Source organism: Haliotis cracherodii, unplaced genomic scaffold (genome assembly GCF_022045235.1).
Source record: "Haliotis cracherodii isolate W230 unplaced genomic scaffold, xgHalCrac1.p SCAF_16, whole genome shotgun sequence".
Taxonomy (NCBI): domain Eukaryota; kingdom Metazoa; phylum Mollusca; class Gastropoda; order Lepetellida; family Haliotidae; genus Haliotis; species Haliotis cracherodii.
The window spans coordinates 10,621,031-10,639,216 of record NW_027266271.1 but is presented as its reverse complement, the minus strand read 5'-3'; the positions used below and the strand labels follow the sequence as shown (position 1 = coordinate 10,639,216).

The 18,186-nt window shown below is 40.4% G+C and overlaps 2 protein-coding genes across 2 annotated transcripts in view; both read left to right on the top strand.

Annotated features, from left to right (window-relative positions):
• The window catches only part of LOC139463813 (glutamate decarboxylase 1-like), a 46,155-nt gene extending 41,026 nt beyond the window's left edge, over nt 1–5,129 (top strand). The window contains exons 12-15 of the mRNA XM_071245146.1: nt 28–77; nt 2,295–2,349; nt 2,984–3,073; nt 4,374–5,129. Of these exons, the coding sequence (XP_071101247.1) occupies nt 28–77; nt 2,295–2,349; nt 2,984–3,073; nt 4,374–4,553 (375 nt within the window). The 3' untranslated portion in view covers nt 4,554–5,129. The remainder of the gene's footprint in view (nt 1–27; nt 78–2,294; nt 2,350–2,983; nt 3,074–4,373) is intronic.
• Nucleotides 5,130–8,849: 3,720 nt separating this feature from the next.
• Nucleotides 8,850–17,012, top strand: LOC139463376 (uncharacterized). Its single transcript, XM_071244635.1, has 5 exons — nt 8,850–8,919; nt 9,250–9,438; nt 12,704–12,784; nt 12,978–13,074; nt 15,782–17,012. The coding sequence occupies exons 1-5, from the start codon at nt 8,865–8,867 to the stop codon at nt 16,551–16,553; spliced, it is 1,194 nt and encodes a 397-aa protein (XP_071100736.1). The 5' UTR covers nt 8,850–8,864; the 3' UTR covers nt 16,554–17,012.
• The last annotated feature ends 1,174 nt before the right edge of the window (nt 17,013–18,186 follow it).

The following is an 18,186-nucleotide window of genomic DNA, read 5'->3' as shown; positions in this document are numbered from 1 at the left end:
ATAATTATGTCTTTAAATATGTCACAGGGCGATAAAGGGTTTGAGGATCAAATGGACCGTAACTTTGAACTAGCAAAGTAAGTAAAACAGTTTTAATTATTTTAGTAAAGTGATTCGAACCACATGTACGGGAGTTCAGTGGTTAGTTCGAAGCCTCAAATGACTCAAGTGTTTGTGGATGTACCTCAATGGCATCAGGTAATGTCACTATTACGAACTTCCTTCCCTGTTAGGCTTAGAACTCATTATTGAACCCTCGTATATTATCAACAGAACGTGTTGCACACATGATACATGAGGTTACAGCTTTGAAGTGAAAAGTACCTGCACTTTTTGATGAAACGTTGACATACAATTGATTAGGTTACAGCTTTGTAGTAAAAGGCAGCTGCACTTGTTGATTAAAGTTAACATACACTTGATCAGGTTACAGCTTTGTTGTAAAATGTAGCTGCACTTTTTGATTAAACGTTAACATACAATTTATTAGGTTACAGCTTTGTAGAAAAATGTAGCTGCACTTTTTGATAAACCGTTAACATACAATTGATTAGGTTACAGCTTTGTAGTGAAAGGTAGCTGCACTTTTTGATTAAACGTTAACATACACTTGATCAGGTTACAGCTTTGTTGTAAAATGTAGCTGCACTTTTTGATTAAACGTTAACATACAATTGATTAGCTAGTTTACAGCTTTGTAGAAAAATGTAGCTGCACTTTTTGATAAACCGTTAACATACAATTGATTAGGTTACAGCTTTGTAGTGAAAGGTAGCTGCTTTTTATGATTAAACGTTAACATACAGTTCATTAGGTTACAGCTTTGCAATAAAAAGTAGTTGCACTTTTTGATTAAACGTTGACATACAATAATCTCCAATCTCGAAAGCAACTTGACCAAGTGAGATAGTTATTATGTTATAATCGCGATATGGCTGCAATATTGCCTATGCGATGTAAAATCATAACTCACTCACTCACTATTATGTTATGGGTTATGGACCTTACGCCGAATATTTGTTTTCGGACTCTCATTTGCGTACCGATACCAACTTTGGTCGAGTAATTTTATAAATTAAACAAGACTATTCATTAAATGTAGACACTGTTTAATACTCGCAGAGATGACGTTTGTGAACGTTGCTTTGTAAAAGCGAATTGTGACATTGTGTCTGATAACTGATAATGTTTAATCCATACAATGAACGAAATAATAATAATTCGAAGGCGTTTCAAAAGTAATAGTTTCACAAGGAAAGTTAAATTATTGTCACCTCTTTACTTTGTCAAATGAATATAAGTATCAATCCATTGTATTCGAATACACTGCCTTCACACGAACTGTCGCCTTTGTGGACAGGCTTATAGCAGGCTACTCAAATAACCGCTGTGTTTTGTTTTTCAAAATCACGTGTGCTGCTGCTAGTATTGTAATAACAACTACTTCCTCGGTCCAAGACCGTGTTATGAGACAGTTCCAATTCGTTTACCCTATTGCCTATAAAAATATTGTGCACACATGCCCCTCATCCAACCCCATCCCTGGGTGGGATGGTGCTCATACTATCAAGTACTGGCTTGTATGGTCGATGTTTGCTTATTTACAGACTATCACTATATATTTGTTAAAACCTGTCAACGGCACAAAACAACATTCCCACACATTACAAGGTATAAACACTGTTCAAGCATTTAATCCACTGCATGTATATACGTCCTAACGGTACATTCAAGAGAGACCCCTGAAGATTCCGGGGTAGAATAGGACTTCAGCAACCCATTCTTGCTGTGAAAGGCGACTAACGGGATCGGGTAGTCAGTCTCGCTGACTTGGTTGATACATGTCATCGATCCCAATTGCGTGGATCGATGCTCATGATGTCAATCACTGGATTGTCTGGTCCAGACTCGATTATTTTAAAGACCGCCGTCATATAGCTGGAATATTGCTGAGTGCGGCGTTAAACAACAAACAAACATCCAAGAGATCTCAAACTACCGTTAGTTACTGAATATATATTAGTTTTATTGCTACTGGTAGTTATTTCCTTTTAGAACGTAATAAAACTCTTTTAAGAAACAATGTTCGAGTACCGTATCGTGTCTACTAACGCAACGTTACTACATGTCAAGATTCGTTTTCATAACTGTTTGTTTGTTTGTTTGTTAGATTTAATAATTGTATCGCTGAAATGTGAATGGCAACTTGCCTATTGATTATACAGATTATGGTTTGACTTAATGACTTTTGTTTGTAATGTTACTGATGTTTTGTAATTTCTATTTAATAACAGATATCTTCTTGGAAAAGTGAGAGATCGCGAAGGATTCCACCTTATTCTTGACGAGGTATAAATCGATCCTACATATAATGTATAATTGGTATATCTGTAAAGGAGTAACTCTAGATAGTTTACAAATAAATGCAAGTATATATGTAGAGATATAGATAGATATATTATTCTTATAAGTCCGAAAAGTCGGAATAGGTCCCCATGGCATGTACCCCATATTTGTCTCAAGGCACGATGACCGCCTCCGTGGTCTAGTGGTAGAGCATCCGCACGGAGACCGGAAGGTCCGGGTTTCGATCCCCGGCCTCGTCATACCAAAAGACGTTAAAAGATAGCACTTGTTGTTACCCTGTCTGGCGCTGGCATTAAGGGGCTAAAACAATGACTGGTCGGCTCGGAGTCAGTATACTGACAGTGTCTGAGCGGGGTATTCATGTTAAACTGCGGCATGGTATCTCAGTGAGCTTGCACTATAAATCGGCATCAGTCCGGACTAGTACAAGCAGCCACAAACCCACACACGAGCATGCACGTCGCTATATAAGTGCAATAATCTTGGACGCGACGTTAAACCGCATTTCACCTCACCTCACCTCAAGGCACGACTACGAAAGATTATAATGATTGTCATCGGGAAGGTGTTTGTGTTCGTACATATACATTACATATATGAAAGTATTCCTTTCCAGATCGAAGGCCCTAATGTTTGTTTCTGGTATATCCCACAAAAATGGCGATCCTTAAAACGCGAGGAAATACCCGATGAAGATCTCCACAAGGTAACGTTCGTGTGTAATAACATATGCTCCGTTCACATTGGAATATATATTATTGTATTGTACCATGTATACCATTGTAACAGTATTGTTATAAACGTTGTGACGATACTATTGTACTTGGGGTAGACGTATTGTATTGTATTGTATTTATGGGTATAACGTCACTGCTGATCACTTCTTGTTTGCCTCCCACATCAAACGGACCGCCTCCGTGGTCTAGTGGAAGAGCGTCCGCCCGGAGAGCGGAAGGTCCGGGGTTCGATCCCCGAACGCGTCATACCAAAAGACGTTAAAAGATGGTACTTGTTGTTACCCTGTCTGGCGCTCGGGATTAAGGGGCTAAAACAAGGACTGGTCGGCTCGGATTCAGTATACTGTGTCTGAGTGGGGTATTTATGTTAAAACTGCGGCATGGTATCTCAGTGAGCTAGCACTATAAATCGGCATCAGTCCGGACTAGTACAAGCAGCCACACACACACGTGCATGCACGTCGCTGTATAAGTGCAATAATCTTGGACGCGACGTGAAACCCAATTTCACCTCACTTCCCACATCAAACTGCCGTGCCTTGATGTTACCGTTTAACCGCGTTAAACCAAACTCACTCACTCATGCAGAGTCCCTGGTGTATTCGACATGGTTGTTCTATGCTTTGACGTTTTTCACTCTTATATAAAGTTTTCCCGTGTTCTATATGGATATCATCCTTTTCATACGTGTTTTCCGAATACTTTTCTTCATCTTGTTGTGTCGATAGCATGTTTTGGTATTGATCTCAACAAAGGATATTTCAGCTTGTTATCGATACATTATTATCGAGACAATTTCAATACGTCTGTAGTACGACCTATCTGAACATTCCTATTGGAAAATCATACATGATAATATAAAAAAAGATAATTGTTTATTGATTATTGTTGTAGACAATATGCCTCCTTTAATGATCCGTCGTACGAGCTTGGCCAATCCGCTGACTTTAGGGACCGACCATTTGAATAAAAAAAAGCTGTTTCTGCAAATCCTTTTAAAACAGTATGTTTTAGAAAAACAAGAAGTTGCCCACCACAAAGTACACTGTTACAAGGCTCCCAGTTATAAAAAAAACATTATCTGCCTTTGCAACTGACGCCGAACAAATATCTTACTCTTATATTAAATGATCAAATGGTCATCCCATATAGTTGAGTAGGAAGTAGAACAATTGTCGTTTTTTGTTATGGTGATAAAAATTGTGCGCGTTCTATTTTGAAATGTATACGGTCTGTCGACAGTTACCATACACCTCTTCCTCTTCCTAGGTTGCACCAGCCATCAAGGCACGAATGATGGAATCAGGAACAGTGATGGTCCAATATCAACCGTTAAACACGATGCCCAACTTTTTCCGGGTCGCCATTTCCAACATGGCCGTCAGTACACGTGACCTGGACTTCCTGCTTGATGAGATCGAATGTCTTGGGCGAGATCTGAACCTGTGATCTTCTTCCTGCTCCGGGAGCAGGAACTAAACTAAATTCCCATACAGAAGTTGTGGATGGGAACATATTCACTGAGAGTGTTTTTAGAGAACTGCATAATGACCCGTTCTGTGTGAGCTCTTGTAATCACGATGCCCGATTAAAGGTCTGGGAGAGGATGTTAGTCTAGGAAATAAAATCTGATTGCGTTGAAAAGCATTCCCTAACTGTATGTGACCTTATAGAATTTATATCGGTATCCGTTGGAGAACCGACAATAAATGATTATGTTTAATTAGAGCGTATAAGAGCCATTAGAAGCATCTCCCATTGGCAGAACAACTTAAACATAGGCGTCACGGCACAAATAGATGTTGTGGGAGGACGATTAACGATCAGTTATTTGAGATTTGTAGTTTGGCGTTATGATGCTGTGGTATCTGTATGGTCTCGCAATTTGAAAGTGGTTGTATTAGTAATATGGGTTGTAAGTTTGCTTGTATTAGGACCTGAGGTTATGGACATGTACATTGCAAGTATATATATATACCGTAAGCGACGCAATAAGCGCCCAGGGCGCTTTCAAAATTGAAAATAAGGGGCTCTTATTAGAATAATATTTTGGTGAAAACAAGAGTTGAAAGATAAACTTCGTGGTTTATGCTGACAGCCTGAAATGCTTATATTTCCAGAATATATTCCAGAATTTAATTGCCCATTATTAAGGGTGCATATAACACACGAGTGCGTATTATACGCGAATCAATAAGTCTTGTGTGCATTTATCAATCGGAAGGGGTGCTTATTATGATTGTTTACTTGTCAATATATTAGCAAATATCGCCGTGGGCGCTTGATAGAGCGGGGCGCTTATTACGTCGAATACGGTATATATATATTCACTGAAACCTATACATTTAAACAGAATTAAGTTCAAACCGCATTAGCATCATTTCTAACATTATTCGAGATTTCGCTGGAAAAGGATACAGCAGCTCCTGATATAACACACTCACTCACTCACTCACTCACTCACTCACTCACGCGTTAATGTACATGTACGTCTGTCGTATTAATGTTTGGAACAACTGCATAGTATTACCTAAAACAAAACGTTTGAGAAACAGGGTGAAGCTGGCTTTTTAAACTGAATTAACAGGTCCCACTGAAGGGGAATGTTTTTGCCATTTATTTACTTACTATTTGTTTTTATGTGCCCATATGCAAGGAAGGTAGACATCTAAATCGAATTTGTTATATTATACATTTCTCAAAATGGGAACTTTGTAATTCATCTTGTCATTATTTTAATATTTGTTTGGCATAGCGATTCTGTTACTTTGAACCCGTTACCTCGGTATACCACCTTCTTCGGTGGACCGGCATATACTTGTTATACTGACTATCTTGTTAACTCCTTCACGATTCTTAAGAGATGGTGGCCGCTGTGTCACAATGAATGTTGTTTCCCATTGAGGATCTGTCGCCAATTCTCCAGCGTCTCTTCTGCTTTCAGAATTTGCGTGCCATGTCTTTCATAGTTTACTTCAGGTAAAAATCCATCAATTCACAAAAAAGGCTTGGATGACGATGAATGTTTTAACGTTATGTGTTATCATAAAGTGAGGGACAAGAGCATCTATACCTCTCGGCTTATTTTATCATATGTTTGATATTTAATTGAATTAGAGGGCACGGGTGGCCAAGTCGACAGTTGCGTCCCTTCGGACGCTCCAGAAACCTATGATTGTGGGTTCGAATCCCGATTCGCCCCGATTATGTTTCTAGGTTTGTCAGCACCATACCCGTGCTCATGGGTTTCACCGAAGTGGTAAACGTCTGAAACCTGCATCACTTCGGGCTTTTCTCCCACATTTAGCTGACATGCCGCGATATAACTGTAATACAGTTAAAAGCGGCGTTAAACCCAACTGTCCACTCACTAATTGAATTATCTTAGGTTAGCGACGTTTTATACAAAAATGAACTGTACTGGCACCATGTCAGCACTAAAAGAATATTTCCACATGGTTTTATGTGTAAAATATCAAAGATTTAAAACTTCTAAAAATAAAAATATTTTTACTGATGATGTGTATCTGAGGCATCTTATCAATAAATTTCCTTTTTGGAACATGATAGGGTCATACGGTTGCAAAATTCATTTCTTACCCCCGTCTTTATGCAACCAATATCTTTAGTCTTGGAAAGGCATTTAGGAGTATTACACATAAGGAAGAGAATTTATGGATGTCAGCTTCTGTATTATGAGGAACACAACGTTTCGGAGTAAATGCTTACTCATCAGGTCAACATGTCCCTCATAATAAAGACGTTGACATCCATAAATTCTCTTCCTAATATATTCCTACTCAACATTATTCAGCTACAGATAACTGTTTACAAACTGTTGCAGGAATAAGTGATGGTTAAATAGACATAATCACATTTAACAATGGCTCAGCGATCTACGGCCTCTCAATTCGTTCTGCTGAGTTGGCTCCCTTTTGGCGCATTTGAATTATTTCGTTACAGGTTCGAATTCCAGATTGTCCCTAATCAATATTTACCATCGCCATTCACCAAAGATATAACTGAAATACTGTTCAAGCTGGCGTTAAAACCAACTCATTCCCCCACAGCAACATACATATGTACCAAGCAGATTGTGGATAAGAATGTATAATACATGAATATATAATTTAGTTAACTATAGAAGTGATCACGTGTGTATTTATGACAAAGATAGAGAGCTATTCAACGTGAAACTGTTTGTTTCTGGACCGCCTCTCTGGGCTAGTGGTGGAGCGTACGCTCGGAGAGCGGAAGGTCGGGGGTTCGATCCGAGCTCGTCATACCAAAAGACGTTAATATACGGTACTTGTTGTTACCCTGCCTGGCGCTCGGCATTAAGGGGCGTAAATGGGTGACGTATTGTTATGTACACATGTTTTTGTTCCCAGCGATCATTGTGATATAGACTCTGTGATTTCATAATGTTACCAGCAGCAATGACAAGACACACATTTTATATACAGTAGTTTTGTTACGGTCTCAGTTGATGACGGCGTTAATATAGATATATAGATAAGATATGTAGATCTCTTTGCATGTATACAGGAAACGGTCAAGTATTTACTTATTTCGTATACAATTCGGTGGTGATGGAAAGGCGAAAATGACAGAATCGTTTGATGGTTATGTTCATGGTTGTTGAAATCGGTGTTTACACGATCCATACTGTAATCATTCTTTGTTTGCATTTATCAATGTTAACGTTGCATGTATATATTGATAATATATGGTTTTTTTTGGAAAATGTGTGGATATTTGTGCATTGAAACCCTGATCTCTGTTTAGAAAGAATTTAATAAACATTTTGCTTTTAGATTGAATAAATGTCATATTTAGCTGGAGTTACAAACTTGTTTTGTTTTATATTCAGTATCATGCAAATAAATACTGGTGTGTACACTATCTACTTATATATACTAAGTACATGAGCATCCACAAAGAGAGCATGGTCATACTCCGAAATGTGCACTAGAGACACGCGACCTTAATATAACATCATAACATCAAAATAAAAGCGACAAAACAATTTCATAATAACAATAACTTAAAGACATTTTGCATGGTTCCGACTTCTTTAAAGCATGTGTCTATGAATCGCTGTCAACAGCGATGATATCAGGAGTTTGCGAAAAGGTTCAAATTCTTTTTCATTTCAATGACCGATGATGTTAATATAAGCATCTACGTTCGTACGTGCTTGATGAAGAGTACCCCTGTCGGTTCCCGGTAGAAGTGTTCCTCACTCACTCACTCACTCACTCACTCCGCCCGGGGAGCGGAAGGTCCGGGGTTCGATCCCCGGATGGGGTATTCATGTTAAGCTGTGGCATTGTATCTCAGTGTGCTAGCACTATAAATTAGCATTCATCCTGACTATGTCAAGCAGCACACACACACACACGTGCATGCACGTCGGTATATTAGTGCAATAATCTTGGACGCGTTTGTGTGGGTCCGTGCGTGCGAGCGTGTGTGTACTTGCTTGGATGCGTATCTTTGTATCATTTAACATCAATCACACAAACAACATTCCCCTTGCACTCACAATATTCTGAAATGGGTGAGGCTGAGAATACATATACATACAAACAAGTGAGTGGGCAAATACAGGCGGACCAGTAGATACATAATTTGCAAATTAAAGTGGGTCGTGTAATAGTAACACTGCCTGTCCACTTGAAACCAACAGCTAAGCAGTTAGATTTACAGTCACGTGACTAAAGACTCCATGCACCGTTTGGGACAGACCAAGAGCCCATGATGGTTGACATAAGAACATGTTTCGTGGTCTGCTGTTTTCTGTACTTCGTGCGTAAGTGAGCTCTCTTTAATTATTATCATTTTCAAACATTAATGCGGTAAGAGAAATTGTTGATTGCATAACTTCTTTTTTTAATGAGAATGAGAACTATTATAAATAAATTATGTACTACCAACTACAGGATCTGAATGTTAACATGGACAAAAACAGATACCGTTACACATACCATTTTAAACTATATTCCTTTTTTGAAGCTTTATGGGTAATTGATAAACACTGGCTTATTATGTAGTTGGAATGGTCGGAATCGCTTTTAGACGAGTTTCTTGTTATTATAAAGGGTTATGTCGCTTTATTAGAAAAAGGCGTCTCACGTTTCAGATGTTGAGGGATTTCCAATATACGGTGAACTGTACGTGAATGTGTCCCAGGGAAAGAAGGACTGGGATGAAGCGGAAAAAGAATGCCGAAAAGATGGATTTCGCCTCACAAACTACCTGACTGTGGAGTTGTTAAAAAATATAGGTAAAGACGAGGAATACTGGATTGGCGGCGTCAAAGAAAAAGGAGGTAAGAAGCTTGTGTCATTAACTAGCCATCCTCTGTACTCACGTATTTACTTTAGAGTTGATGTAACACGCTAAAGCGAAAGACAAGACGTGTGCGTTAGTTTATTCGTTAATACGCACGTCTTAACAAGTAAACCCGAACGTCATAATGTAGTGGTGTGTACTTTATAACTAAACATTACAAAAGGTCGCTTCGCCGGTGAAGTAAGTTTAAATAATGCTTATTCTTCCCCGCCCGAGAAACGTTCCAGGAAGGAATTTAGGCCAAGCCTGTCACGCGCACTCAATTTTCACACTACTATTGCAACATATTGTTCAACACGATTAAATAACAGGCTTCTATAAAGTATGACTTTGTTCAATAAACAACACATGTAAAACAACGGGTTTGATATGAGAATTTTTTTATTAGTTGTCTTCATAATCACATGTATTGCTGCGCATAGTTGAGCACAGCATTGTTTTAAATACTTCACTGTATGTAATGTATGGTACATACCGTTTCATGCGGCGGTTTACGTTTCTGTATGGTTTATTGCTTTGACAAAAAAAAATTAACTTCCAGCAGAGATCATACACCCGTATATGTTCTTTGCATCTGGATACATAGGAAATCAACAGGTTGGTCTGAAGTTTGCAATTATTTTCCAAAAAGATAATACGGTTGCATGATATCTTCACGATGTTTGGGTTGAACATAGTAACTTTCTTCTAAACAAATGTCCAATCTAAGCCGGAAGCAATCACAACACAAACCCAGTTAACCAAACGGAACCATACACAAGAGTGAGTGAGGTAGTTGGGTTTAACGCCGTCTTGAATAGTATTCCGTGTCAACTTGAAGTGGGATGAAAGTCTGAAGTGATGCAGGTCTTAGACGTTCACCACTTTGGTGAAACCAACGTGCTGAAAACAAAATCGGGGCGAACCGAGATTCAAACACACTGTCATAGGTTTCTGGCGTGCCCAAGGGACACAACTCTCCATATCGAATTGCAGCGCCTTCGGCGACTGGGCCAACCATGCCCCCGTAAACCACTGTAAGAAACAATTATACAACAAAGATGTTTTAGATGAGATATGTATTGTGGAACATTCAATGAAGAAACAGTGGCAATATTACACAATCACAAACTAAAATATACATGCGCAATAAACGACAATTAAAAAACACAGGAACATTCAACATTCAAAAGAGGTAGAATTTAATTTCTAAAACAAGTGTATTATAATGATATGGAAACAATATGAGAATTAAGCAAAACTATGGTAATGTTGTACATACATGTACAAGGAATTTGTTTGTAATTGTTGATATGTTAACAGATCTTGGAAGTTATTTCTGGATAACTGTTGGTAAACTTATTAAGAATCTGCTCCTTTTAACAGAGTGTACCAAATTCTTTATCATGATTGGGGATTATTTGTGATTCTTTTTCTTGGTTGTATTATGTAAGACAGTGCGTAATGTTGTTCATCCTTCTGAGACATCACATGTTTCACAGAGACGTTGTTCAAATGGGGTTGGTGTTTTTGTATATCTACAATTTTTTCAATTTTTAATTTGTGAAGTTTTGAGAAAAGTGACCTATGGCCTTTGTTTTTACAATATGTAAGATAATTCTCAATATCTATAGATAACGTGACCAAACTGTATGTTCCTAACTTGCTGCTAGATAAATGGGAATCCATTACTGATTGCATGAATTTTTACATTTGAACTGAAGTATATTTAGAGTGTATTCATTACATTTTTTGTGTTTACTATTTTAAAACATTTTGACCAGAAATATTGATATTTGCTGCAAAAGCATGCTTTAGAGTGACATTTGTTGTGTTATCTATATAGGATTTTTTTATTGGTACTAATAGTGGGTATACATCAAGTTTTGCCTGACAGGCCCCGTTTTCTTGCCTGGGTTTTCTTTGTGCTGGCCAATTAAAGACACTGTTTCTTTTATTGTGCTTTCCAAATATAAGTACATTAATAACAACCAATTTGTACTTAACACAAATTCTCTCCTCCCATAGCTTACACTTCCTTCCTCTGCACATAACATTATATGGCGGGGAGCTATTGATGCTCCGCAGCAAAATATTAATCTCTACTTGTAGGATATGGCATGGCGTGGCGCGTGGATTAGGATGTGGATGTGGTGTGTGTGTGTGTGTCGGGGTGGGGGGGGGTGGGGGTGGGGGTGGGGTCTATTGTGGCGCGGTGTGTGTGTTTGTATGCCGATGCCTGACCTGGTGCGTGGCGTGGCGTGGCGTGGCGTGGCGTGGCGTGGCGTGTGTGTTTGTATGCCGTGGCATGGCGCTTGTGTGTATGTGTGTGACGCAGTGTGGCGTATATGTGACGCAATGCGTGGCGTGTGTAACGCGGTGTATTGCGTGTGTGTGCCTTACGTGGTGTGTATCATGTGTGTGAGTGGCGTGGCATGTGTATGTGAGTGGCGTATTGTGGCGTAGCGTCTGTGTTTGTATGGCGTGGCGTGGCGTGGCGTGAGTGTGTGTGTGTGTGTGTGTGTGTGTGTGTGTGTGCGTGCGTGCGTGCGTGCGTGCGTGCGTGCGTGCGTGCGTGCGTGCGTGCGTGCGTGCGTGTGTTTGTGTGAGACTCGGTGTGTGGCGTACATGTATGTGTGTGTGTGTGACGTGTGGCGTGTGTGTATGTGACGCAGCGTGTGGCGTGTGTTTGTGGCGTGGCGTGGCGAGGCGTGGCGAGGCGTGGTATGAATGGATGGTTTAGTGTGATGTGGATAGGTGGATGTGGTTTTGTGTTGTGTGGATGGGTGGGTATGGATCAATGGACGGATGATGAATGGATGGGTTTGTGTACATGTGGACTTTATGTGTTCATGTATGGTTGTGAGGTTGTGCGTGGATGAGATGTTGGTGTGTATGGATGGACGTTAGAGTCTTTAGTGGGAAAATATGATGCAGGTGCGTGTAGGATAAAGTGTGTATGCATTTATGCATATTGTATGTTGTTCAAGTGCCTACGTGTTTGTATAAAATAGCCATGCACATTCAAGTATCTTGGTACGCAACTTTGTGAGTTAAAGGGAGATAACCATTTTAATGAAGACATTTGAAGCTCTCATAAATCACCCACCGTTTACCATGTGGGATCAGGTATGTGTGCACCCTGCTTTTGTTAATGCATATTTGGATTTGTGAACTTCCTGCAATAGGAACATTTATAATATAGTTTGCATTGGTGGTTAAATATTTATTATATTATACATTTGAATATATATTTATTTCAGATGAATGCCCCATGCTAGTTCTGCCTCGAAAAAAAGAAACAACAGCTGCTTGCGACGACGAAAAGCGTTTCTTATGCAGTCGTAAGTCGAAACATTGGCTTTAATTTTGCTTTGCTTTTAGCACAGTAAACACAAACACATCAGCAGTTGATTGGTAATGATTCAATTATCAAATTTTGATCTGTCACACTGTATAGATCTAGGTTTGTATATAACTTTCAGTCAACATTTAATATTTCTTTTAAAATACTAATTTAGCCCTTTTTTGTTTCAGCCCCAGAGATAGCAAATATGAATCATGTCATAATGATCGCCGTTGGGGCTTTCACTGTCATCAACATGATTTTAGTCACTATCTGCGTTCTTAGAAGGTACGAGTTTTAGTTCTACCTTACGTCTAGGCACGTTTGAGCTGAAAGCGCTCGACAGTAACTGGATTAAGTCTATCCGAGTAAAATGTGTTCATCATTGACTGTTCCGTTCCTACACATGGAAAGGCCGTCAGCAACATATGCTTGTCGTAAGAGGCGACTAACGGGTTCGGGTGGTCAGGCTCGCTGACTTGGTTCATGCATGTCATCGCATCCCAATTGCGTAGATCGATGCTCATGATGTCAACCACTAAAGTATCTGGTCCAGACTCGATTATTTACAGACCGCAGTCGTATAGCTGGAATACTACTGAGTGCGGCGTTAAACAGCAAACAAAAGACAAAACCCAGTACTTATGTTTCCGTTGGGTCCATTGTCATAATATAGCACCCCGTTGCTAGTCATTATAGGTGGGGCGGTCGGGTAGCCTAGTGGTTAAAGCGTTCGCTCGACACGCCGAAGACCCGGGTTCGATACCCGACATGGGTACAATGTGTGAAACCCATTTCTGGTGTCCCCTGCCGTGATATTGCTGGAATATTGCTAAAGGCGGCGTAAAATCAAACTCACTCACACTCATTATAGGTAATCCAATCGGATTGGTCAGCAGCCCGTTGCTAGTCATTATAGTTTATCAAATCGGATTGGTCAGCACCCCGTTGCTAGTCATTAAAGGTAATCCAATCGGATTGGTCAGCACCCCGTTGCTAGTCATTATAGGTAATCCAATCGGATTGGTCAGCACTCCGTTGCTAGTCATTATAGGTAATCAAATCGGATTGGTCAGCACCCCGTTGCTAGTCATTATAGGTTATCAAATCGGATTGGTCAGCACCCCGTTGCTAGTCATTATAGGGTATCAAATCGGATTGGTCAGCACCCCGTTGCTAGTCATTATAGGTAATCAAATCGGTTTGGTCAGCACCCCGTTGCTAGCCATTATAGGGTATTAAATCGGAGTGGGCAGCACTCCGTTGCTAGTCATTATAGGGTATTAAATCGGATTGGGCAGCACTCCGCTGCTAGTCATTATAGGCAATCAAATCGGATTAGCACCCCGTTACTAGTCATTATAGGTTATCAAATCGGATTGGTCAGCATCCCGTTGCTATTCATTATATGTTATCAAATCGGATTGGTCAGCACTCCGTTACTAGTCATTATAGGTTATCAAATCGGATTGGTCAGCACCCCGTTGCTAGTCATCATAGGTAATCAAATCGGATTGGTCAGCAACCCGTTGCTAGTCATTATAGTTTATCAAATCGGAATGGTCAGCACCCCGTTGCTAGTCATTAAAGGTAATCCAATCGGATTGGTCAGCACCCCGTTGCTAGTCATTATAGGTAATCCAATCGGATTGGTCAGCACCCCGTTGCTAGTCATTATAGGTTATCAAATCGGATTGGTCAGCACCCCGTTGCTATTCATTATAGGGTATCAAATCGGATTGGTCAGCACTCCGTTGCTATTCATTATAGTTTATCAAATAGGATTGGTCATCATCCCGTTGCTATTCATTATAGATAATCAAATCGGATTGGTCAGCACCCCGTTGCTATTCATTATAGGTTATCAAATCGGATTGGTCAGCACTCCGTTGCTAGCCATTATAGGTTATCAAATCGGATTGGTCAGCACCCCGTTGCTAGTCATTATAGGTAATCAAATCGGATTGGTCAGCAACCCGTTGCTAGTCATTATAGTTTATCAAATCGGAACGGTCAGCACCCCGTTGCTAGTCATTAAAGGTAATCCAATCGGATTGGTCAGCACCCCGTTGCTAGTCATTATAGGTAATCCAATCGGATTGGTCAGCACCCCGTTGCTAGTCATTATAGGTTATCAAATCGGATTGGTCAGCACCCCGTTGCTATTCATTATAGGGTATCAAATCGGATTGGTCAGCACTCCGTTGCTATTCATTATAGTTTATCAAATAGGATTGGTCATCATCCCGTTGCTATTCATTATAGATAATCAAATCGGATTGGTCAGCACCCCGTTGCTATTCATTATAGGTTATCAAATCGGATTGGTCAGCACTCCGTTGCTAGCCATTATAGGTTATTAAATCGGATTGGTCAGCACCCCATTGATAGTCATTATAGGCAATCAAATAGGATTGGTCAGCACCCAGTTGATAGCCATTATAGGTAATCAAATCGGATTGGTCAACATCTCGTTGCTATTCATTATAGATTATCAAATCGGATTGGTCAGCACCCCTTTGCTTGTCATTATAGGGTATCAAATCGGACGGGGGTGGTCAGACTGTGTGACTGAGCTGATAACGTGTCATCGTGATTCGATTATGTAGAACGTTGCTCATGATATCAGTCACTGGTTTGCCCGGTCCAGACTCCATTGTTTACAGGAGCCTTGATATAGCTGCCATGTTACGTTAAACGGCGTTAAACACCAGTCAGAAAGGTAGTAGCTATATATCCAGTAGACAGTATAACGCCCTTTGTCTTGAAATGAAGACGGCAAGACCACTGCCACCGAATAATTTTGTGTATATAAAACAGGGTGTTTACAGTTGTATAAACTCATTTTAAAAACAGTTATGTTCATATCCGCTTGCTGAAGTACTTCGGTCCTTCTTTTCGTGTTTCTTTTGAAAATCAGTTACACACATACCCTTCCCTCGTTTGTAACTCTAAACAACCGATGAATTTTGTAACGCATTCATTTTTGTCACAGAGTATACAAAAGGCGGGCACGTCAACCAAAGGAGAAGAAGCCCAAGTCTACATCGAAAAAGGATGATGCTAAAGAGGGACGAAAGAAAAAAGACAAACGACAAAAGAAGGACGCAAAGATGACAGATGACTCAAAACAAGAAACTCCCAGCGGAGAAACTGGTAAAGCAGAGCCGCAAGAATCGGCCGGTGGCGATGAACAAACTGCAAAAACCACTGCCGTAGTGGAAGGTGGAGCGACTGGAACTGCAGATGCTGAAACTACATTGACCTCTGCTGCCGCTGCATCATCTGCATCTGCGGATGGAGACGCTGGCAAAGATGAGAAGTTACCTGACCCTCCCGACTTCATTTTGAAAGACTCGACTTCAGCTGCGGTTACAACTGTTGCAACCGACTCTACTGTAGTATCTGCCATTGTTGTAAGCTCTACGGCTACCGCTGTCATTACAGCCGGCGTAACTGGTGCTGTTGACACTGGTATTGCGTCAGGCAGCATCACGGCCACGGAAACAAAGGTAGAGGCTGCGAAAGAAGCAGACAAGAAGATGAGCTGTCAAGAAGCGCCTAAGGAGGATAAATCATCGCTGATGTCTGAAATGGAAGCAATGCTACAGGGGAAAAGCATTGGGAGCAAGCAAGGGGAGGTAACTCCAATCCTACCAACAGGGGAGGTAACTCCAATCCTATCACCAGGGGAGGTAACTCCCATCCCACCACCGCCTCCTCCTCCTGAGGAAGCTGTCAAGCAAGATCCCAAAGCAGAGTCTTAAACAACGGGATCATTGTTTTTTCTTAAATTTTCTTGTTCTCATATGCGTTTCCATTTGTCATATGCAATGTCGTCTATATCTAGGCTGAAGAAATAATCGTGGGGGAGAGTATCAGTGTCTACATTCAGTCTTTGTTGGCTGCCGTACTTAGAAGTACATTAACTAGCTTTTTGAACGTGAGAACTTTTGTAATATGTTCCTAACATCATTTTTGTTAATGCAAAACGTTCAAAAAACAGTTTCAGATCTTTATTTCTAACATTCACATTCTTCTACTTGCAAGGTTTTTTTTGTCGATTTGCGCTTCCTTTTTATTGCACATGTATGTTGACATACCTTTTTTATAATCTCGAGTTCCCATTCAAAAGCATGCCCTAATGTTTACAATGTATACTCAGTCTGTTGAAACTATATATTTTGATTGATGAACGGATGATTAATAAATTAAGCACATGATTACGTTCATCTTGTCTTTTGTGATATTTAGGGTGACTATGCTTGTCGTAAAAGGCGACTAACGGGATCGGATAGTCAGGCTCGCTGACTTGGTTGATGCATGTCATCGTATCCCAATTGTGTGGATCGATGCTCATGATGTCAATCACTGAATTGTCTGGTCCAGACTCGATTATTTACAGATCGCCGTCATGTAGCTGTAATATTGCTGTGGGCGGCGTTAAACAACAAACGCAAACGTCACGCGTGGCTGGGGTTAATACTAACTGAGGGCTTTCAATCGTCTTCACGGTACACTTTATGACAAAAAGTGTTGCACTATTCTGTTAGCCCGCGTAAATGTGAAGCACCTATAGTTATTTGTCACACTGTTCTCAACTATTTGAGACGATTAGATTAAGCTTTTATTCCATGTTTAGATAGTTGTTTCCTGCAGTAAGGGTTAATTGCAGATAACTGGTCCCTATTTTGTGCATAAAGTGTGTCTATTTTGTTCTCGTCTAACAACTAAAGATGGTAATTTGCAATCACATATCTTGGTTGGTCAAATCTACACCAAGATTTCGCAAGCAATTTGAAGCCAGAAAGACAAGGGAGACAATTCGTGTTGCTTTTATTGAGTTATGTGGTCCTTCGACTTTATGGTGTTGAAGTGTTGGTAAAATCAGTGTACACCATACGCATTGACTGTGAATATGTGATAGACATTCCCTTCCTCATCCCAATCACCAAAATAAAGCCAATATCATCAAATACAACGAGAGAATGACAACGAGCCTTGTTGCTTGCTCATTTAAATCAGCGAAATATATATTTTTGGCTGCATACAGAAAATGTTTTCCGGTGCAGCAGACTGAACTCAATCCTTTAAAAAATCACTCGGGCAACTCCCCTCTACCATGCCGCAAACACCCGCTCCAGGCTTAGATCACTACCCTCTACCAGGCCCAAAACACTCACTCCAGGCTCAGATCACTCCCCTCTACCATGCCCAAAACACTCACTCCAGGCTCAAATCACTCCCCTCTACCATGCCCAAAACACCCACTCCAGGCTCAGATCACTCCCTCTACCATGCCTAAAACACCCACTCCAGGCTCAGATCACTCCCCTCTAACAGGCCCCAAACACTCACTCCAGGCTCAGATCATTCCCCTCTACCATGCCCAAAACACCC